Raw genomic sequence first — 23990 nt, 5'->3', positions numbered from 1 at the left:
ATGTCCTCTTCTGGCCTTGGTGGGCACTGTGCACAAACGTGCATACATATGGTGCACAAACGTGCATACATAAGGTGCACAAACGTGCATTCAGGCAACCCACTCACAGAAAATAAATAAATCTAATAATAAATAAAATTTATATCTCAAAGCTGGTTGACTACTTTGGGTGTATATGAAGAGAGAGAAGCAAGCACCCTTTTTGTTTTTAAATAATCTATTTGGCAAATCTCTCCCAATAACTATCAGAAAGGTTGGGCATGTCTTCCCTGGTATCTTAGTTTTTTCCTGAAAATTTCACACTAAAAAAAAATCATCTTTCAAGAGACTGGAGAGATAGCTCAGCAGTTAAGAGCACTGCTTGCTGTTCCTCCAAAGGACCCAGGCTTGATTCCCAGCATCCACAACACATCTGTTACTCCAGTTCTAGGGACTCTGATGCCCTCTTCTGGCCTCTGCAGACACCAGGCATGTATGTGGTGTACAAACAGGCAGGCAAAACACCCATACACATAAAAAAAAAATTAAAAAGTAATCTGAGGATAGGAAATAAAACCAAGACTAACAGTAAATTTGGGGTTGAGTCTGTGGCTCAGTGACGGAGCGCTTGCCTACCATGTAGGTTCCATCTTCAGACGTGCAAACGCAGCAAACAAACAAACAAGCATAGTGTGTTTGTTCAGGTTGTTTATTTCAACACAAGCATTGTTTTAAAATTTCACCTCCTGACATATTCCATACTTTGGAAACAGAGTTGAGGAAATAAAAACATGATTATTTGACAGTTTTGACAAAAGTGCTTATTGTGGGTTATTGTTTCAGAACAGAATATCAGTCACAAGTAGTAATGCGTACTCGCAAAGTAAAATATTTACATATTTATACTGTACAGTTAGGATATTCTACAGCTCCACTACAGGCAGCAAACTCTAAACAGTACGGCCTGTTTGGACACACCAGCATTCAGTAAAGGAATTTGTTTTCACAGAGGTGTGATTTTCCATTTGACTGTCGTCTTTTCCACAACCTAAGAAGGCTTCTCGCGGCACCGTCGTGCCTCGTCTTTATCTCCCGTACAAAATAGTCTCTCTTTTCAAGCTTCTTAACCAAACTCTTGTCAGTAGTAATTAGTGTTTTATTAAGATCAATGAATGTGTTTACGATGTTAGAATAAGCCATTCAGAAGGTTGGTATCTAAAAAACAATCTTATTAAATACCATTTTAAGTGAATTTAACACAATATTTATAGCTGTGTTAGCCTAACATTGAAGCAAGCTGATAATTTCCTAGGCACTTATTAGTATTGATCCATTAGTGTTTTACTCCATGTACAAGAAAGTTTAATAATCATTACGTATTTTAGAAAAAAACAATATAAAAAATGACTGTTGTTAAAGTTACCACGGCTACGCCCAAAATGAGCATTAAAAACAAGCAGTTTACATATTACAACACAAAGACAGACATATGCCACACTTCCTTAACGAAGTGCTGCATGGAGCTATAAACAGTAAAGATGTTTGCTGTTCTGTTTTTGCGAAGTCACTGTTTCCCTGATTCCTCGGCCTGACAGGCAGGGCACCTCACACACAGTGCAGAGAAGCTGTGGCTTCAATGAGGATAACAGACTCTATCCCAGAGAGTCTGTGCCCCAAAGCTCTGTCCATTCTTCCCTTGCTGTCCCTCATTCAGAGCCTCACCTTGGTGAAGAGCAAGTTAACTTCACGTCACCTTTTGTAGCAAACATGTAGACTCACAATATTTATGGAAACAGCATCTCATGGTGATCATTAAAGAAAAAAAACCCAAGGGTTTTAATGTTAAAATATCTTGGACTATCTTAAAATTACATACAAAAAGTCTTAATATATGAGTTACTTAAATAACCAGATAAATAGCGAAAGAGGAAAGGCATATGCACAAGCATACATCATTAAATAAGAAATGGAATGCTACTCTGTACCATTCAAGTTTGAATGAGCTAAGAACAAGTAAGCTTTAAATTGACTAGAGCTTGAAGTCTGAGCGGACAGGGTTAAGGAAAAGCTTCCGTATTAGGGAGCTCACCTTCACTAGCTTTGAGCTCTGTCATTGGGCTTTCAGGCCAGATGGCTGATTAAAAGGGCAATAATCATACAGATCTTCCTTGTATTCACGCCAGCACCAGATCTCTGCACGCTTTGCCAACACCCGCCCTCATTCAGTTCATCTGGATGAACAGTGGGAAATAAAAGCATGTCATAAAACAGCTATAAAACAAGACAAAATCCATCCCTGTATTGTGACCCGGGATCCCATGCTGCCTACAGGTCTAGCTCGTCCTCAGCCTCATCTGTATGTAGACCTTTGCTTTGAATTACAAGGAGAGACAGCTCCGGGTGTCTAGGGGGCAACTAAAGAGGTAGGAAGCCAAATAAGTAATAGGTATCACAAGATATTTAAAATAAACTAGGAGTGCTGAGTTAGGTGTTCCTGAGAGTTTAATAGGTGGTTCAGCAGAGAAGCCAAGTGCTTCCCAGATATCACATCTGACCTAGCATTTTAAGGATTTGTCTAAGATCCCCACTAAATGCCCCAACAGAAATGTCCTAGCCCAAAGCTTCTTAAACCATGGGTCCTCACTCTATATAGGGTTGTCTAACTAAATGTGCAGTTGAGGAAAATGGCAACAGTAAAAGGTTTCTGAACGTGCATTGGACAAAAATTAATTTGAAATTGAACATTCCTCCTGCAATGCTCAGGTAGGGTGTGACCTCAGGGCAGCGCTGGTTCAAGCACACAGCATGTACACCTTGTGCTGGGCGGAGGAAAAGAGAAGAGTGTGGGGAGAGAGGTAGAGGAAGGGAAGGGAAGGGGAATCTGATATTATTTATCATGAACTACAATGCTTCTATTGCACATGCGCAAAGATTTCTGATCATATGCAAAGGCAATTACAGGCACCAAAGGCTTGTTACTACTATATGCCCCAGCCTGTGGGTCACAGTAGAATGCTCTTGGGCTGTATTGTGTTAGATAAGCTGAGATATCTATCTCATTGGTATATGTTTGTTTTTTTATCTTAAACAAATGACAAATCTGTGTGTAAGTCAGAGAACTGTTTTAAAATAAATTTGAGTTATCAGTGACTGTCAGACTTGCACACTTATTTTATATATGTATATACCTGAGGGCATGTAAAAGTGGAGAAGAATTTCAGTGAGAAAAGCTTAGGAAGCCCCAGTCTGGACTAAAAACAAGGAAGTGAGAAACGTACATGGCTGGAGAGATGGGAAAAATCAGCTGCGGAGAGAGCAGCTACAAAGCTGGTGCAGTAATGTGCTGTCTGCTCCTCTCCATCCCTTAGCGATGTCTCTGTGGCCAAGCCACTGTCTGCATCGCTTGGCTTCACCCAAGTGCTAGGCCTGATGAAAACTTAGCCCTCAAAAATTCAGCCAATCGCCACGAATGACTTCAGAGAGATTCCTGACTAAATGGACTAACTGTCCATTTTTAACCTCAACATGTTCTCTAGATATGTGTGTCAAGATTCCACTGCTGAAGTGCAAGGGTGTTCTCGGGACAATCCCCTTTATCTCGTGGCTGGAGAGGGCACTCAACAGTTAAGAGCACTTGCAGCTCTTGCAGAGGACCCAGGTTTGCTTCCCAGCACCTGTATGACCCCTAACCCTCTGGTACTCCCATTCCTGGCTCCAATGACCTCCGGTGCCTGTGTGGGCACTGTATGAACACAGGGCGCGAGCAAGGACAGTATTCTACCTGACTATCCCTTTCCCTACCTTATGTTTGATATCTTGAATTCAGGCTGTGGACAGAGGGGGCAGTACGGTTTTGCAACTGTGCTCGGTAATTAACAAGTAACAAGTTTTAACATGTGCCCAAACTATTAAGTGTAAGAGATCTTAAAAACAGCCATGAGGAAGATAGAGCCAGGACTGGAAAGTGGCTCAGAGATAGGGTTGGGGGAAGAGGTAAGAAGGCTAAGTTCAAACGCACCAGGAGAAAATATCAGGAGAAACAAACAAAAATCCCTCAAAACCAGCGATCATTGTTCTTAGAATTCAGAAGAAAAATACATATATATGAAAAAGAAAAGAATGGTGCAGACACTGGCCAAACCAGATCTACCTGTCTATAAATCTAGACTCACTATAATGATATTTTTGGTAAAAAGCCAAAAGTCAAGTGTAATATTACACAGTTTCTTGCAGTCTCACAGTTCCGATTCTTTATCGTTCTCATCCAGGTAGTACTCATCATCGGTGGTTGTGTCTGTGTCCCAGTCTGAGTCCACTGGGTCCTCCTCATAGATATTAAGTGGTTCACTTGGAAATAAGCCATCTTCGGGTGACCCACCACCAGAATCCAACAGCTTGGACTGCGACAGTTTGGAAGCATGGAGTACATCATCCTTGAGGAAGCCAGGGTTCTTAAGAAAACTTGGCTTCCACAGTCTTCCTTGCGTGAGTGACCGCTTGACATTCTCCAAGAAAGCCAGCTGCTGCTCTTTCCCAAAAATCCCATAGTCGATAGGCCTGGAAATGGAGGAGGTAGACTTGGGACCCGATCTAGTCCTATTGTTATACAAAGCCCAACTTTCGCCTTCATCAGAGGTAGGAAGTTCAGAAAAAGATTTGAATCTTCGGCTGTAAGCCCTGCTGGGGGAGGAGTCATCCTCAAGGGACAGCTGGCTGAAAGCATTGTCAAAGGAAGTGTTCTCAGAAAAGTGGCGCCCCCTGGCCTTGGGAGGGTGGCTTGTGCACAGCCGGTCACCACGCACATTGACGTTTTTTAAACTCTTTGACCTATAGAGGTGAGGCTCAGGTTCTGGCTCTGGAGATGGGGCACTCCAGTGGCGCAGCTGACAATGGGACCGCTTTACTGTAGATTTCTGTGCAGATTCCAGGGGCAAAGGGGGACTCAACCTCTGCTGAGGGTTAGCGCTTCTTTCTCTGGGGCTGGTAAGCGTGAGCTGAGCTGGGGCTCCCGACTGCCCCGAAATCTGGCCTTTAGAATCTTCATTCTTTGATGGTGTTTCTAAGGCGCTGTTTGACTCATCCCGATGTGGTTGTGAAATGTTGGCAGGCCTCTGGCTGTAGTGCTGACAAGGAGGTTCTGGGTAGGGCACTGCGGTAGCTTGGAGAGGGGTCTCTGATGCGTCCACATTCATCAGCCTGCTTTCGTCTGTGGACTCTGGGGACTTTACAATAGGTTCAGGGGACAGTGGGCTGTCCGCTGATCTACAAAGAGATAACCCCCTAAAGCCAGGCTGGCTTTCGCTTTGGGAGAAAATAGTGGCTATGTGTCTTCTGGGACTCATTTCCTTAGCTGGGATTTTTCTGCTTGCTTTAGACATGGCTGCCAATCCGTGTTTAACTGAGTATCTGTTTTCTTTTGTTTCTAGGACACCTGTGTTGGTTTTATTTCCTCCAGGAAGTAAAGTTTGATCCCATGCCAACTTTTGTGTTTCATCTTTAACCTTCCTCACCTCTGCTGTGTTTGTTTCCTGACTTCCTGCCCATCTGGGTTCCGACTGCTGATCTGTTCCCCCTGACTGAGCCTCTTCGGTAAGCTGCGGCTTATGCGATGCTGGGGTTAGAGCAAAGACTTGGCTTTCTGAGTCTGGGAGCTTTTTATCAGTCAGGTTTTGACAGTCTCCAGTTGTCCCCCTGGCTTCTCTAGGCTGTGACCCACTAGAACTGTCGTTTACGACTACAGTCATGTGATCTCTCTGAGGATACCATCCACTTCCTATTGATCTGGTGGCTATGCCCCCTGCTCCAGAATTTCTTCTGGTTTGGAAATTCTCAACATTACCTTCTGAGTGGCCTGGGAGACCAGGGAGCGCACTGTCTCCTCCTTTAGAAGGCTGTAGATTTTTAGCGTTGTCTTCTCCAGCACTTTTTTCCTGAGGCAGTAATAGGCTCTGTACGATCTGTCTTGGTAATGCCCCCCCTCTCTTTCTCCTGCTCAGTGAGTCATCCGTGGCTGTTTTAGCTAAGCTACCTGGGGAAATCTCTTTGGTCTTAGGTTCTCCTTTATGAAGAGAGTCATCTGGCCCCACAGAAGCCATTTCCTCTAAGGAAGATTCGGAAGCCTCCCTGTGTGGTAATTGGGAGACAGCCTTCTTTCCATTGCTGTGAGAAAGACAGCATGGGGCAGGGTCAGCCTGCTTCCTTAGGTCCTGCAGTGGAGGTATTCCTGACTGCACTTGTGCGGGATGACTTGGCCCATCGCTTTCTAAAGCACTAGGCAATGCTTTAGTCTCCCCCTGAAAAGCATCTCGAAGTGAATCTGTACCTTGCGCATACTGCTGAAGGAGGCTGCAGAACGTTTTGCTGGGCTTCCTTGGTAGAGTATAATATACTGAAACCACCTCGAGACAGTTCACATTCTCTTCGTCGCCAGAAACAGAGAACATGCTGGTTGTCTTAAACTTATGCAATGCTTTCCCGCCCTCTTTTCCTGAGGCGTCTGCAGACAGCGGCTTGGGGGTTTGGTTTGAAAGGGTGAGCGAGCTCATCCCAGGGGCAGGTGCCTCATCATCCTTTCTAGGGTTGTCTTGATCAGGTTCCTTTCGGTTGTGTCTTTCACAGAAGGTACTCTCTGGAGATGATGGGTCGCCTTCGAGAGAACTGAAGACTCTCCCCCGAGGCCTGGGCATTGCAGCGGGGGCATCCACGTCCAGGACCGGTGATTTTGCTCTTTCACCACTGTCAGTCAGGGTACATGGCTCCCCCGAAGGACATGATACCGCCCTCTTGATGAGGAAAGGAAGCGGCCCTTTCCTAACAGAAGCAGATCTAATGGCTTTCCTGTCTGTCATCTTCTTGGTGGCTTCGGGCATCCCCACGATGGAATTGGAAGCATCGCTCACTGACTTAGGAGAACTGGGTTTGTCAGATGTGCTCTCCCCAGTTGGAAAACCCACTTTATTTTTCATTTGGAATGGAAGTGGCCCGTTCCTAATTGAAGCCCCTGCTATCTTACGTTCCTGCTGTCTGCTGTGTATGAGAAAGCTGGCTGGTTTTCTTGGCAAGGTGCAATAGACTGTGCTGAGCTCAGGGGCTTTGACACTACTTTGGTCCCCAGAGAGGCTACGGCCTTCGCTTCTGGGTGCTGCTCTATTCTCTGTCTTGGCCAGCTCCTCAATATAGGACACGTGGCGTCTTACTTGTCCTATCCCTCTCCCGTTTCTGAAGGGAGAGTAGGGATGGCAGTGGACAGCATCGTGCGGAAGAGCAGGCCCGTCATGACTCTCTTGGCTATCTGTGGAATTGACAGCCAACGGATTTTGGTTCTTTGCAGCCTTGTCTTTTTCTTCACTTTCTTCTTGAGATGGATCTTGGTCGGAAAGCCTCCTGGAGAGCGCTGTAGTAGAAGGAATGAAGAGAGCATCGAGGAACGAATCGCTCAACGGTAAGGAATCTTGGGGTACACCGGAGGACACATCCAAAGCTTCATGTGAGATACTGTGGTTGGCGGCCAGCTTGCTGCCATTGGTAGGATGAGTGGAAGGACGTTGTTGCTCAAGATCTAGAACAGCAGGCTGCTCTGGGGACTCTGCCTTTTGGGTAGCCGTGGGTTCAAAGCACCAGTGGCTATTTTTAATGATGCCTGGGCTGTCTTCATTACTTCCTGTTGTCTGGTGACAGCTTTGATTTGGGCTGGGAAGAGACGGCGACTTTCCATGTTCTTGGATGGAAGTCGGGGAGGCCGCTGAGTCAAGTTTCCTGTTTCTAGGAAAACCTCGATCTTTGTCCAAGTCTTTGGCTTTATCTCTTTGTGACGTGTGCATTTGGGGAGTGCCTTTTCTGGAAAAGACCCTGGGCGACGTTATGGGACCTACTCTGGTAGATTCATTAAAGACAAACCTGTCGCTTTCGGTTAAGTCTTGGGAGTGGGCATTTTGAGAATCAGGTAAATCATTAGAGATTGTTGTCTGTGAATGAGGTTGGGGTAACCCACTTGCCTTGTTTTTCTGGCCCATCTTGTTTAGCTGTTCACCGTCTGGAATAGATTCATTCATGTCTTTCTCAGTGTTCATTTCTGTGGCTGGGATGTTAGGTTGGGTTTCGGTAAGAGCCAGCGATTCAGTCGAACGGCTACCAGACACAGCGACTTCTGTACAGTTTCTTACTGGAAGAGGGTCTGGCTTATTAGGGACCATTTTCTCCAAAGTAACTGTGGAATTCTGGAAGCTGGGACTCTGAGAATCCCTTCTGTCATCAGGAAGCAGGGGGAAGGAAGTTCTGAATGAGGACTTTAGAGTCTGAGCCTTGCCAAACAAATGAGACTCCTCATCCACAGCTACGTCTACAGGACAGTGGCCTTGCTGACAGTCCAGGCCGGAAGATTGGATATGGCAGCTTGGATCAGTCATGGAAAAACCATCCAGTGTGAAAAACTGGGGTGGAAATTGGTTCTCATGGACATGCGATGTGTCCATGCTCTCCAGTGAAGACGTTTGAAGCTCAGATCTCCAGCAATGCGGATCCTCTTGACCTCTGAAGACATATGTTCCATAGCCAGGAGAATGTGGCTTCCAGGGTGGAGATTGGACACGGTGGCTGGAAACAGATGGTGCCCTGTTTACCTCAACAGAAATCATTTCAAAGTCCCCGTCTGGAAGGAACGGCTTCCTGCTCTGGTGTATGTCAGACCAGAAAGAATATTCCTCCTGTTGGCTCCAAAAGGAATTCTGTCCAAATCTCTGTTCTCCACTCTGTCGGAAGGTACTGCTGAAGAAAGACCTTGCGAGTGGGTTATTCTGCTGGTAGAGTGGCACATTCTCTGAGTTCTCCAATGTGTCAGGACTCATTGCGTTACCCATGGAGGCTTTTAGAGGGATGCTTCGGTAAGCGCTCTGTGAATGGTACAACTCGTGCCTCCTACTCTCCTGAGAACACCTCAGAGCCACGTACTGGTCAGCAGGCTCGATGTCCATTGGCGACGGTGCCCTGGACTCCTCCGGATTCAGTCTGTGTCTGGAAGAATCTGACCTATTCCATATGATGGATGACAAAGGAGTTCTTTTGGGGCTTTGCTGGTGCCTTACTGGTGTAAAACTGTTCTTGTTTTGAGTAGCGTCTGGAAAGTGTAAACTCCTGGCAGTGAAACGCCCTGCAGCGGGGGAAGCTGACCGCTGCCGGCTGTCGAAGCATAGTGATGTGCTACCAAATGTGTTCTTTTGCATGAAGTCCTCTTTTAAGACTCGGGGCTCCCTGGTCCTGTACATGTCATAAATTGTCTTTGTCCTAGGAGAAAAGGTTTTGAAACCTTCTCTAGGAGTTCCTGGTCTCAGGATGTCATAGATGGACATATTGGAAGTTTCACTGTGGTAGTTTTGGTGCCTTCCTGCGCTGTGACAATGCTCGTTCCTGCTCAAGTGAGAATGTTTGAACTGGGTTCTTGATCCGTAGTTGAATGGTACTCTGGTATTCACTGAGCCAGCAGATTGTTCCTGGGCCAGCTTGCTATCCAAATCATCTAAAACTAAAGGAAAACATGAATTAATTTTTGTATATGATTTTGTAGTTTTATAATAATTAGAGTCATTGGAGTACCCCTTTCTAAAAATCATTTTGTTATCATAAATACTATATTAATCTCTTTTTTTTCTCTTTGTGTTTTCATGACAGGGTGTCTCTGTATAGCTCTAGATATCCTGGAACTCACTCGATAAACCAGACTGACCTTGAACTCAGATCTGCCTGCCTCTGTCTCTTGAGTGCTGGGATTAAAGGTGTGTGCCACCACCATCTGGGTAATATAGCATTAATCTTGAGTATGTTTTAATGACCATCTGATTTTTACAAGAGTGTAATGCAATTTTCTTTCTTTTTCTTTTCATATACTGTTAAGGATATAAAGCTATATTTGGGGGCCGAGGAGATAACCCAGTCAGTAAAATGTTTGCTGTACAAGCCTGAGGACCTGGATTCGATCCCCAGAACTCATGTAAAGAAGCCAGAATAGTGGCATGGATTTATAAACCCTGTAGTAGTGGGGGGCGGGCAGAGACAGGTGAGTCCTTGGAACTTGCTGGCCAGTCAGCTTAGCCTAATCAGCAAACTCCAGGTCCCAGGAAGACCTCATCTCCACCAGACAGGAATCAGATTAGTGGCTCAGTCAGTAGAGTGGTTGCCACACAAGCATGAAGGTTTGAGTTTAGCTCCTGAGTGCCTGTGTAAAAGGCCAGGCGTGATGACCTGCGCCTGTAATCCCATTGCCAGGGAGACAAAGACGGGAGTTCCTGGAACTTGCTAGACTGTCTAGCGAGTTCCAGGTTCAGTGAGAGACCCTGTCACGAAAACATGGTGGAAGCTGGGGTAGATGGCTCAGCAGTTACAAAATTCTAATGACCGCAGACCCCAGAACCTACATTTAAAAAGCTGGATGTGGTGGTACACACCTACAGGAGTGGCCAGGACCCCAACAGCAAGATGGGAAGTGGAGAGGAAAGTGGGCCAAAAGCCTTGTGGACCAGCTACCATGGACTATGCTATGCAATGACAGAAATAAGAGATACCCAGCTTTAAAAAGGTGGAGAGAAATGACGTCTGAGAGTCGCCCTTTGACCTCTTCATGTGAATAATGGCACACTTGCTTCTATGCACTATCTTAATACATAAAGTGGAGAACGATCAAGGAAGATATCCAGTGCCAATCTGGGCCTCTCCATACATGTGCACACTTATGCACAAACTCTGATGCTGCACTCACATACATGCAAATATGCACACACACCCCTAATACATCATACGTAAATAAAAAAAGTAGACAGCCACTTAGGAGGACAGTCTTGACAGTATGTGTCCACCTACACATACATGAACACAACACACAAAACAAGGTGGATAGATCCTGAGGAACCACACACAAACTTGACCTCTGGCCTCCACATGCAAATGAACACACATATACACACACTTGCATACACACAAACCTTCCTACACATGCCTATGTGTGCACACACATATACACAGTTATATCTGTCCTAACGAATTCTAACCAGTTTCTCTCTGTGTATCTGGTGTGTTTACTCTTTGTGCAGCGTGGGTTAGTAACAGAAGAGAATATCGCAGATTGCAATATGGGCTTGCTGCTGAATTACTAGGCAAGCTGGGGTTATTAATCATGCTTCTCTCTTTCTTTTATATCATTGGGTTGCTGTAATAGTCCAACCCTTGGTCATATCATAAAACTATAATAAAAGAAGCCTGTAAACCGTATATGATTTCTCAGTTGTCTTGTTAAGAAAACAGAATTACAGGCAAAAGTTTACTACCACGTAATATACAAAAAGTTGGATAAATTTGGACAATGTGTGTGATTTAAAGTTTTACACAATATTATGAAATGATATGTTACCTGTAGATTGTTTTCTCTGGAAACTATTGTAACACAGTACTCCCCATGTGTCAGGCACATGACATTAATTAATAAATACTTATAGATCCTTACAGGGCTTCTTAAACTATTTTTTACTATGTTTGCTTTATAAGTGAGGATGCTGAGGCAAAGAGAAATCAAGTAAAGGCCCAGGTCACTTAGTGCAGTGATTTGGACCCAGACTTCTCCTGAGTCTTAATGCAGAAAAGGCCTGAGCCCTGCCAAGGAGACACAACTTCATGAGGAGGCGAAGCTGCTGTTGTCAAACAGTGCTGACTTTTATCTTAGGATAAGGTGATGTCCAAGCCAGAGCCCAGCGACCTCCTAATAACACGAAGGATAGAGGCCAAGACTGATGTCAAGACTGATGTATCTTAGTCTGGGACTTTAGACAAGTCACCATGCATCACCTAGGCCACTTCGAGCATAGTAAACATTTTCCTCCATTAAACTGTTAGGATTTTAAAATAGCTGCACTTTCCTTAAAGTTTTTAGATTTTTCTAAGACTTGTCTTATAACAGACATTATTATCATATATAGTTTATGAAAAATATAATCCATTATGTGTTTATTGATGAAACATTTATTAATAAAAATCATACCTGACACAGAAAGAGTTATTTTCCAAAGTGCTGTGAATCTGTGTCTACAGAATTATTTCCTTTTGAAATGATATAAATGACCCACATTAGTTATCTTATTTGTTATTTAAAGTTTTTCTTGTTTTTTTCTTTTTCTTTTTTTTTTTTTTTTTTTTTTTTTAACTAAAAAATCATGGAGAGCAAGGCATGCCAGCATCTGCATGTATACAGTAGCAATGTATAAGTAATGTACAAATCACATCTGGCCAGGGACCAGAGGGATCTTTTCCCTTCTGTTCTGAATTTCTGGATTTCTCTGTAAGTGCTCTTGAGCTGACAGACAGGACTCATCTTGAACACTAAGATCTAATGAGGAAGGGATCTTTTTTTTTTTTTTCTTTTTGGTTTTTTGAGACAGGGTTTCTCTGTAGCTTTGGAGCCTGGCCTGGAACTAGCTCTTGTAGACCAGGCTGACACCAAACTCACAGAGATCCGCCGCCTCTGCCGAGTGCTGGGATTAAAGGCATATGCTATCACTGCTCAGTTTGAGGAAGGGATTCTAAATGATTTCTATCACTGAAATAACCCACATAAAATTATAAAGCTATGTCAGATTATAAGGCAGGGGAAAAGAAGAAAATAAAACTCTGTAGAGTTAATAAAATCATGCATTGGCATAAGAACAGACAGGAGGATCAATGGAACCAAATAGAAGACCCAGATATTAATCTACACTCCTTTGAACACCTGATTTTTGACAAAGAAGCAAAAAATATCAAATGGAAAAAAGAAAGCATATTTAACAAATGGTTATAACTGGATATCAACATGTAGAAGAATGAAAATAGACCCATATCTATCACCTTAAGTCCAAATGGATCAAAGATCTCAACATAAAGCCAGCCACACTGAACCTTATAGAAGAGAAAAGTGGGAAGTACACAGGAGACCACTTCCTAAATATAACCCCAGCAGCACAGACACTGAGAGAAACAATTAATAATGGGACCTCCTGAAACTGAAAAGCTTCTGTAAAGCAAAGGACACAGTCAACAAGACAAAATGACAGTCTAAAACAAATGATAAAATTCTCTGTTTTGCTGTTTATACCCCCCCCGCCCCCCACGTATTAAAGCCTTCCATTGACTACAGAACAAAACACATTTAGAAGAGAAAACACCAGAGATTCTGCTATCTGGGCTCCTGCCGGGAACACTCACCACTCTTCCTTCCTGTGCCATGACAAAATCTGCCCATTCAAAGTCGTTCAGAATTTCACATTAACTCTTTTTCTTACTCCTTCAGAGGCTGGAGAAATCAGTCCTCTGCCTCCCACCTTTATTTTCAGACACCCATGCTAGGAGCCATCCTCTTCAAACAAAAGCTTCATTTAGAAGAGATTTCTCCCTGGTCCCTGCCCTTCTTGCCCCAGGATGTCCTTGGACAGAGAGCCTAGCCTAAGGCTCTCAAGACGGCCACTGGTCTCCTGCCAGGGTAGGGAACAGGGAGTGTTCTAGCTGTAAACTGAATATCCTTCCTCACTTCACCAATGACCGTGGACTTCACTTTTCTCATGGCGATCTTATGGTGTCACAGGATAACCTGTGGGAGGTGGACCATGATATCAAGAATGAGATTCATTTGTTTTTCGTCCTCCTGGAAGCCAGGTCAGTGCAGGTGAATGGTTTAACGACTGCTGGATTTCATCACAGTGCACATATGCCCCCCTAATCAGGGACAATAAAAAAAAACTCTTCAGAGCAAGCTGTATAGAGGCATTTCTTTTTGACCTGAGGTAAAACATTAAACATTATTATCAGTCTGTATGTCTGCCGGTCTTTGATCTCAGAATATCTGCTTGGATTATATTTAACCACAAGGTTTTTCAAGGTTTCGGTTCATAGGATAGAATGAAACCCCCTGCAGATGAAGTAAGCAAGGGGCTTCAGAAACTAAGTTCAGGCCTTGATTTGTTTAGAACATTTTAGTAAGAATTACCGTCTGCTTTTGCCTCTGTGGTTCCTGGTGTTCCCGGGGAGATCTGATGTGTCAACTTACCTTGAAAAAGCTCAGTCTCCAGCAGGGAAGAATCCCAGGGTGGAGGTATGCCACTCTCCTCCCTCATGATGGCTGGCTTAGGGACAAACACACTGGCAACTGGCTGATTTCCAACTGGTGAATTGTATATTTTTGCCTGTCAATTTTAAAATAAAAATATGATGTGAGTTCGAGACCAGCCTGGTCTACAAGAACTAGTTCCAGGACAGGCTCCAAAGCCACAGAGAAACCCTGTCTCGAAAAACCAAAAATAAATAAATAAATAAATAAATAAAAAAAATAAAAAAAAAAAAAAATAAAAATATGAGATTTCACATCTTCTCTGGCTAAAATCTTCCTATGTTCCCCTAAAAATACCAATGGTTCTAGTCTAGGAACTACTGATTAATTTTCTGACTATTTATGCCTCAGTTTAGTGATTTCTTATTTTTGCCATTTACAATGGATCAGGAACTCCCTTACACATACGCTCATACGCTTGCTTTCCTAGATAGATATTCACACATATATTATCCTACACATGCACTCGCATGTACGGTCCCTTACGCACACACTCATATGTATGTTCCCTTATACATGTTGTCATATGCACACTTCTCTCTATACATATCCTCCTAGGCACGGTCCCCCACATATACCCTCACATGCTTTATCCCCTATACATGCCCCAATATGCATATTCCCTGTACACACTCCTATGTCCACTCCCCTATCTATTCCTTTGCAATACACTATCCTACACACATTTATATATACACTCCCTGCACATACATTTATATGTATAATCTCCTATACATAATTCAATGTATGTTTATTCTTTTAATAACAGTGTTAAGGCAGACTCCTACAGAATTATACAGGCCTTACGGGAGGAGGGTGATTCCTGGCAACCAGGAAATTAACCTTTCTCAAGTTGGGAATACTGTCTCCATGGCGCCAACGGCTGGGACTTTGGATTTTCTAACTCTGCATTTTCTATCAAAAGCATCTTAGCCACCATCTAGGTGGACCTTGAGTTTTGTGAACTCAAAGGGCTTTGGAAAAGACAGTGTTTCTATCCAGAGGCTATTCCGAATGACAGAACAGAGGAGAAACAGAGTGACTGAATACATGTGACGTGAAAATAGAAGGGAGGGAAGGGTCAGGGGGCAGAGGACAGGGAAAGGAGGCCATGAGCGAGCAGGGGATGTAGGCTTACTGGATAAAAGTCACCAAGCATCATTATCTCTTAACCATTTAACACCCAAACAAACTTCAGATTTCCTCTGTGCAGAGCAGCGTACAGGCCTGTGGCCTCCTGGATCATGATTCTGCATAACAAACACTTTTAGTGAAATGGAAAATATGAACTGGAGGCTCAAATGAGGGATGAGCCTCTGGAGGCTGGAAGGTTCCTCTATCTAGGGACCAGGTTCTTCTCATCAGGACCAACGCTACATACTCAACACACCCGTGCTACTTCCGGTAGAGAGATGTGAATTGAATGACTAAGAAAAACCCCAAGATTTTACTACTATGCAGCATTGACTCGGAAGCTGGTCAATGGTTGGTAACTGGCGTAAAGAGGACTAAGTGTCACCTTTTGCTCTCTCTCCAGACCCTTTTTATTTGAGCAGTATGTGAGATTGTCTGTAGTTGTTGCCTTAGCCAGAAGCAAGTGGACGCTGACTATCAATGCCATTATTTTAAGGACTTTGAGTGGGATACTTCTCAGTATTTTAATAGTTCCACAAAGTTGGTACTACTATTGTCCCCGACTTCAGGAAACTGAAGTTTCAAGAGGCCTTGCTGTTTGCTTAGGTCCCACTGCAGTGGGGGTGAGGATTCATCCCGAGGCTGTTGGACTTTAGAACTCTACTGAATCTCACTGCTCCTGGTAGAATCCACAGTTCCTGGTCTATGGCAATGCTGTATCCAGGTAGCAAGAAACATGGGTCCCTCGCTACCTTGGGAGCGCTGCAGTCTTTTGTGATGCAGACCAGATGGACATTGATCCTCGGTTGGGGCTCAGTCTTGTCCTCCTTACTGCAGGGTCGCCATGAAATGAGAACTTCATTTCCCTTTCTTGGCTAAGAGCATGAAGCTCAAACTCCTCTTTACAGCAAAATCATGTCAAGGTGCTTTCCCAGCTTTTGATGTAAGCCTTTTCCCCCCTCTGTCCAGATTCCCTGTGCTCCAAGCGCTGACTCAGTGTCCCAAATATGACGGACTTCTTGACCTTTGTCCCTGTATCCTTGATTTTCATTCTTTCTCAACCTTTTCTCTTAGAAACGGCTACTCATCCTCCAAAGTCCAGGCTTTCCTCTCTCGCAGGAGCCTGTCTCCAACGCTCACAAGCAGAGCTCGTCCTTCTCGACACCTGGCATTTCACAGCACAGCCTCATGTCCAAAGCTGGTTTCTCTTCGTTTTCGCTGACACTAGCTCTCTTTCGCTCCTCCCTACCCCAAATTTCACTCTCCCAAGCAAGAATTCAGACAGGTGATTCAGGCCCTGGAGGTGGCAATGCATTCTTATTTGTATCATGAACACCAACACAACACGCAGTCTGCAAGGGGCGATTACTGCCAAATTCAAGGTGGCCCCCACCTCAGCAATAGTTTCTCCTTCTGAACTTCCCAAAAATGTTTTTTAAAAATTTGTGTGTGGAGGTGGTAGTGTAGTGTGTGCATGTATGTGTATGTGAAGTGTGAAGGCACATACACCCACGTGTGCACCTACCAAAGTCAGGGGGATGTCATGTGAGTTTAACTCTGTCACACTCCATGTTATTCTCTGGATAGGGTCACTCACTGAATCTGGAGCTCATCGCTTTGGCTAGACCTGGTGGCTACTGAGCTCCCATGTCTCACTGATTTCCACCTCCCAGTGCTGGAGTCACAGGAATGTGATCTGGCTCTCATGTAGGAGCTGGAGATTTGAACTCAGGTCCTCATGCTTACTCAGCAAGTTTCTTCCCCACACAGCCACCTCCCTTGCCCCTCTAATATACCTTTTTCTACTCATCTGCTACCCACTTGTTTTTGAGACAGGGTTTTTCTGTTGCTTTGGAGCATATCCTGGAACTAGCTCTTGTAGACCAGGCTGGCCTTGAACTCAGGGATCTGCCTGCCTCTGCCTCCCGAGTGCTAGGATTAAAGACATGCGCCATCACCACCTGGCTAACATTCTTTTTTTGTTTGTTTGTTTTTTTGAGACAGGGTTTCCCTGTAGTTTCTAGAGCCTGTCCTGGAGCTAGCTCTTGTAGACCAGGCTGGCCTCGAACTCAGAGATCCGCCTGCCTCTGCCTCCCGAGTGCTGGGATTAAAGGCGTGCGCCACCACCGCCCGGCTCTGGCTAACATTCTTATTTTTAACACAATTACTCATTCATTTTTTAAAAAAAAATAACTGTAGAGCTGGAGAGAGATGACTCAGCAGTTAAGGGAACTGGTTATTCTTCCAGAGAACCTGGGTTCAGTTCCCAGCAACCACACCATTGCTACTAACTATCTGGAACTCCAGTTCCAAGGGATGGAATGTCTTCTTCTGACCTCTGTGGGCATTACATGCATGTGGTGGTATACAGGCACACATGCAGGTATAACACTCAGACATAAAATACAAATTAATAAATCTTTAAAACTATTTATTTATTTGAGTGTGTGTGTGTGCCCTGGCATGGTTGTGGAGGTCAGAGGACAGCTTTAGAGATCAGGTCTTTCATTCTCCCATGCAGGGTCCCCGAGATAGAGGATGTCAGGCTTGGTGGCAAGCGTGTTTCTTTACCCTCAAAGCCATCTTACTTTTTAATATGATATTTTTCCCATATCTTTTCTCCTTGGATTGTTATAACAAATATGTGATCTAGTTAAGGATCGTTCCCATTTTTGGGGATAAAACAAGCAAAATTCAGGCAAGTGTCTTACTGACATCACAGGAATGACTTCTGCAGTGGTGGCTAGTCACACCCATCTGACCTGATCCCAAACCCTGATCTGTGACTTTGTTAATGCACATATCTACATGACAATCCATCTGAAAGGAGGAACCTCACCTTAAACACTCCCTGGCCTCCCTTGTGGAGTGACGCTGTGCACGTAGTTAGGAGATGACTTACGACACGCCAAGATAGGAAACCACAGAGGGGAGACTACTAGAAAAATTATAACATACTTGAGCTATTGAAAAAAATTCTCCACTCAGAGAGGCAGGCTGATCTGTGAGTTCGAGGCCAGCCTGGTCTACAGAGTGAGTTCCAGGACAGCCAGGGCTACACAGAGAAACCCTGTCTCGGATTTTTCTCTATTAGAACTCAGAAAAGCATGCTGGGGGGAGGGCAGCACGGGGGTTACACATAAAACGCGACACAGTCAAAGCCTGGTTCCTCCCAGGCAGGGCTACATCGGTGGTTCTCAACCTTGGGTCTCGGCCCCTTCGGAAGCCAAATGACTCTTTCCCAGGGGTTGCATGTCAGATATCCTGCATATCAAATATTTACATTACAATTCATAACAACAGCAAAATTAGTTATGAAGTAGCAATAAAAATAATCGTATGGTGGGGGGGGTCACCATAACATGAGGAGCTGTATTAAAGGGTCACAGCATTAGGAAGGTTCAGAACCACTGCTCCACATGGCTCTGGGCAAAGTACTTAACCTTGTTGGGCCTTAGTGACTTTGTTGGCAAAACGAAACTAAAGCCAGTAACAAAGCAGCACTTCCTCTGCTAAGAAGACTGATTTAATAGCGGGGTCCAGGCCCTAGGCGAGTCCTTCACACTGACTGTTACCATTCTTGGGTTATGGGGAACTTTCTGGAAAACCCCTGAGAGTGTGTTGAACTTAAGAGCAAGGCAGGTTCCCTACAGTACACTGAAGGAGGCTGGCTTTCAGGAAACAGGGAACATAAAAGCCGCTGAGAGAAACAAGCCCTTTAACACAATGTCAGTGTCCTCTGCTGATACTGTCTGCAGTGTTGACAGAACTAAACAAACAGAGCTCCTGTCAGAAGGTAACCTTCAAACATTTGAGAACTTCCTAGGGCAGCCAAACCTGCAGAGCGGCTGTGGGAGCTGGAACCCACGCTGCCTGATATTATCAAACGCCTTGGTAAAGTCAACAAATTAAACTTTCAAGGTGCTCCCAGATTTGTTCTGTGTCTGCTTCCCAGCAGAGATTACATTCAGCAACGTGCTCCAGGCTCTGTGGCTTAAAAATCATGTATTTGTTCCTGCTTTCAGGTCCTGGACACACATGCTAGCTATCCCAGAGGGATACACACAGAGAACTGAGACGCTATCTACTTGGTAAATGCCACATTGGAGATGTGTCCCTCCAGATAACAATGCTGGTGGTAGCAAGCTAAGCGAGAATGCGTTCAGAAAAACTAAGAACAATTAGCTGGCCCGGGACACATTTTTTTAATAGCTTGAGTTAGCCTTCCACTTGGTATGTAGCAGAGACTGCTGTGAACTTCTGACCCTCCTGCCTCCACCTCCCAAGTGTTGGAATTATAGGCATGCATCGCCACAGTGGGTTTGTCTGGTGTATGCACATGCAAGTGTGCGTTACAGTGTTGGGATACAGCCTTGTAGAGCCCAGGCGCAGGCTAGTCTTGAACGTGCTATGTATACAGAGTAGGGAGACTCTGTTACACATCACGCAGTACACGCAGTACATTAGACTGTGCCTTCTTCACAGAGCATAGTTCAACTGAAAAAATGTCCACGGTGCTGAGTCTGGGAGGAATCTTGGGCTAGGTGATCTTTAAGTTTCCATCTAGAGCCAAACATCTGGTATTTCTGAAATGCTTTGCTTCTTTTAAGTTGCGTGAATGTTTAAATAGCAACTGCTGTCTCTTCTGAGAGGAGGGTCATTCGATAGTAAACCTCACAAGAAATACTAACGTCCCCCGGACCATTCCTGCCTGGCTGCCAATCAAGTGGTGGGAAGTTCATCACCTCAGATCTCGGCAAGAATTCCTGTGGTATCAGTGGTCAGCTTCCAGGGTACCACACGGTTCTAGCTTCAGGCAGAACTTTCTTTTCCTTTTTGTCACTGGTGGGAGCTTCCAGTCACTCTTGGTCGCTCACTGGCAAGTCCCTTATATGCTAAGAGCTCATTGAAATAGTTCATTGAAAGCAGCAACCAAGAGTCTCAAAGAAAAATACCTGCCGATCCTCAGATTTGAGTTTCAAATCTCAAGAATGCCATTTTACCCTGCCACTTTATATACCACAGGTGCCCACCTCGCTCTTTCTACAGACTCTGTATCTTCTTCACATCCCTAGACTCATGAACATCGGAGGATGCTTAAACATTCCTCCAGCAGAACTAAGAGAGCAGAAGCATCTAGAACCATGACCTTGTCTTCTTAGAAACCAGAAGTAGAGGCAGAGTGGGTGCCACTCCAGTTCACGGCTGAGTTAGGGTAAAACCTCTGCAGGGAACAGTTCACTGGGGTCTACATGTAAAGAGCACATCAGAGAGGGTCAGCTGGAGGCCCAGCTGTTCCAGCTGTTGAAGGTTCAGACACAGCTTTTCTAATTGGAGTCTAGCATTTACCTTTGATTCCCCGGATACTACGGCAGTTGTGTCCCTCACAGACACAGGAGGCGCCACACGGTCATCACACCTGTGGGAAGAATTTAAAATCATTTCTTTGAAGAGGTTGACTTTCACCAGAAAGAAAAACCAGTAACAGTACATTTATCATTACAGGTCACTATCCAGAGAGGATAAGAAGCATTTCTACTGAAGGACGCCTCTCGGGTAGTGCCTCACTGAGCAAAATTTCAGAAAACTTTCCCGTGGTAGTTTAGAGTTGATGTTCCTACTTTTGCTGCCCAAGTTGATTTGCATTTGAGCACAGTGTGAAAACACGTGACAAATCGTCTACAGCTGCTGAATGTTTATTCTTCAGTGTGTCCCACATGGATTTCACTCAGATGTCCCTCACCTTCAGGGCAGAGATCATGGATGCTTCCATTTCACTGATGATAAAAAGTGCAGTGAATTTGAGAGACAGAGCTCGAGAAAGAGTCGGTGTCCCGACTGGGAACTGGGTGCAGGCTCTTTAAGTTTATAGTTGGCCTGGCAGCATGACTCAGCAGGCAAAGGCACTTGCCACCAAGCCTGCTGACGAGAGTTGGATCCCTGGGACCCATATGATGGAACGAGAGAAACAGCTCCCACAAATTATGCTCTGACCTTCATACACATGCTGTAGTCTGCACATGCCATCTCCCCCACAAAGTAAATAAATACAAGAATGAGAAAAGATAGGCGCTGAGCTTGTCAGTCTATAATCCTGTGCCAGCATGTGCTCTTCCTGATCCTATTCAGGGTCAGTAGACTGCCATCACTCACAGCTCTGTGTGAAATTAGGCCACCTCCTCCACCAAGGCAGCAGCAAGGGAGTCCGGAGTTACACAAGCTGGGACTGTGGATCGGAGCAGTCAAAAGTAGCTGGGCAACAGCTATCTACCGTCTGTTTCACGGCTTCATGGTTAGTGAAAGTTGACCATAAAAGCCGGACACCAACGGTTTTCTAGTTTAAAGACATCCATAGCTGTTTAATAGTTAAGATTTTGACTAGAAAATGAATTAGTGTTGTGAATTTTTTCATATTATTCTGAAATATAAGTTATAGTAATAACATCTGCGTGTTAAACACAGGTCAGGGTTCCTTACCCAGTGTGCTTGTGGCCAGAAGTGTTGCAATTGTTTTTTCCTTCCTTTCCCTCCCGTCTTTCTCTTCCTCCCTTCTTTTCTCTCCTGCCTTCCTTCCTTCGTTTCTTCCTCTCTCCCTCCCTCCCTCCCTCCCTCCCTCCCTCCCTCTTTCCTTTCTCCCTTACCTTCCTTCCTCCCTCCCTTTGTCCCTTCCTTCCTGCCTGATTTTGAAACAAGGGGTCACTAAGTTGCCAAGGCTTATCTTGAACCTGGACTCTATCTGACTCAGGTTTTTCTGTTTTTTTGTTTTTGTTTTTGTTTTTTTGAGACAGGGTTTCTCTGTATAACAGTCCTGCCTATCCTGGAACTTTCTTTGTAGACCAGGCTGGCCTTAAACTCACTGAGATCCACCTGCCTCTGCCTTCTGAGTGCTGTGATTAAAGGCGTACGCCACCACCGGCCAGCTCTGACTCAGGTTTTTAAGTAGCTAGAATTACAGGCTTGTGCCAATAAGTTCAGTTCTGTTTAAAATTTGAATATTTGCACTAATTAAGGAGATGGGTTGGGGATGGGACCCAAGCATAAACACAGAATTCATTTGTTTAAGAAACATCTTACACGTGGTGCCTGAAGATGATGTAATCCGACTGCAGCCTAGCACATGAGGTCATGTGGTTGGATGATGTAATCTGACTGCAGCCTATCACATGAGGTCATGAGGTTGGATGTGGAATTTTCTATCTGTAGGATCATCAACAGGTTCAAATTTTAGGGCACGGGCAGCGAGAGGCCTTAACCAGTCAAGGCACTTACCCTCAAGTCTGGTGGCCTGAGTTCAACCCCCAAACCCACACAGTGGCAGGAGAGCTCCTCCTTAGACAGTTGTTCCCCAACCTCCACGCGCTACAGCACACACAGGCCCTCGCTCATACTCAATAAATAACAAGCAAATAAATGTAAACAATGTTTAAGATTTCAAGTTTGAGGTTTTTGGATTGGGGCGGGTGCACCGTGTTTATTCACTTGCCTCGTGAGTCAAAGTTTCGCCATGCTTCTCTTGCTGGCCTGAACCCACTATGTAAAGCAGGCAGGCCTCGAACCTGCCACAACCCTGCATCTGCTCCCAAGATTACAGGCATGTGTTGCCTCATCTGCTTCTGTTCTTCCCGTCTATACCTGTAGAAGCTACGTTCCTCCTACAAGTATTGTGCACACAAACCAGTATTGGTTTTGAAATCTTTGAAGGAAATGAATGCGGCCGAGAGAGGCAGTCTGTATTTTCAGAGCACTTTCACCCAAAGGAAGCACGAAGAGCTGTGCCACCGCTTTAGCTTTGAGACGGAGAATAAAGAGTGTGAGCAAATGCGTGGGCAGTGTGGAGCGGACACACGCACTTCCAGTGGATGCCTGGATGAGGCAGGAGGGAGAAGGTGGCAGAGAACCGCCATGGAGACCAAAGGGCAGGATGGGTAAAAGCTGGCAGCCTGATGCCCTCATGCATGCCTGAATTCCCAGCACTCTGGAGGCAGAGGATGATGCACAGCTGGAGGCCAGCCTGATCTACACAGCAAGTTCCAGGCCAGCCAGGCCTGCATAATGAGACCTGTCTCACAAGCAAGCAAGCAAGCAAGCAAGCAAGCAAGCAAGCAAACAATAAAGGGCTGGAGAGCTAGCTCAACAGTTAAAAGCACGGGTGCTCTTCCAGAGGACCCAGGTTTGATTCTCAGCCCTGACATGGCTGCTCATAACCATCTTTCAGGGGATCCAACACCCTCTTCTGGCTCCATGGGCACCAGGCACGTACCTGATACACAGACATATATGGAGACAGAACACCCAAACACATAAAAAATAAATAAAACTTAAAAATAAATAGAATTTAAAAATAAATAAATTAAATTAAAATAAATAGATAAACACACTGTCCCAGAACAAAAGGCTTGGAGATTGGAATATTACCAGTTCGGGTAGGAACTGGCAAGCATTGCAGTTAGCCCCAAGCCAAGAGTACAACCCAGATGGTGCCAGTTCTTGCTCTTTTTATAATCTTAGTGGCTGTCCCCATCACTGCATCCCCACAGCCAGCCTCGCACTATCTCACTAGGTCCCCATCTGGTTCGGAATCAGTGCAACAGGGGTAGGATGCTGAGAGTGGCAAATGGGCAGGAAATGGCAGCAAAGGGACAGAGGACATCCGTGTCACAGACAGAACAGATCGCCATCACGTGCAGAGGCACAGAGTCAAAGGATGTGCGTTCGTCTGGTGTGTGCCTTGCTGTGTGTGCTATCGTTCACTCAGTAACAG

The 23990-nt window shown here is 44.9% G+C and overlaps 1 protein-coding gene across 2 annotated transcripts in view; it reads right to left on the bottom strand.

The window, feature by feature from the left end:
* Nucleotides 1-672: 672 nt before the first annotated feature.
* Exph5 (exophilin 5) overlaps nucleotides 673-23990 on the bottom strand; it is a 70002-nt gene continuing 46684 nt past the window's right edge. For both annotated transcript variants that reach the window (XM_038322479.2, XM_038322480.2), the window contains 3 exons: nucleotides 20579-20648; nucleotides 14036-14171; nucleotides 673-9496 (listed from right to left, as the gene is read on the bottom strand). In XM_038322479.2, coding sequence (XP_038178407.1) covers nucleotides 4215-9496; nucleotides 14036-14171; nucleotides 20579-20648 — 5488 coding nt within the window. In that variant the 3' untranslated portion in view covers nucleotides 673-4214. The remainder of the gene's footprint in view (nucleotides 9497-14035; nucleotides 14172-20578; nucleotides 20649-23990) is intronic.

This window comes from Arvicola amphibius, chromosome 3 (genome assembly GCF_903992535.2).
Source record: "Arvicola amphibius chromosome 3, mArvAmp1.2, whole genome shotgun sequence".
In the NCBI taxonomy this organism is placed as follows: Eukaryota; Metazoa; Chordata; class Mammalia; order Rodentia; family Cricetidae; genus Arvicola; species Arvicola amphibius.
Note: the sequence above shows the minus strand (reverse complement) of the source record. Positions and strands in the feature narration are given on the sequence as shown.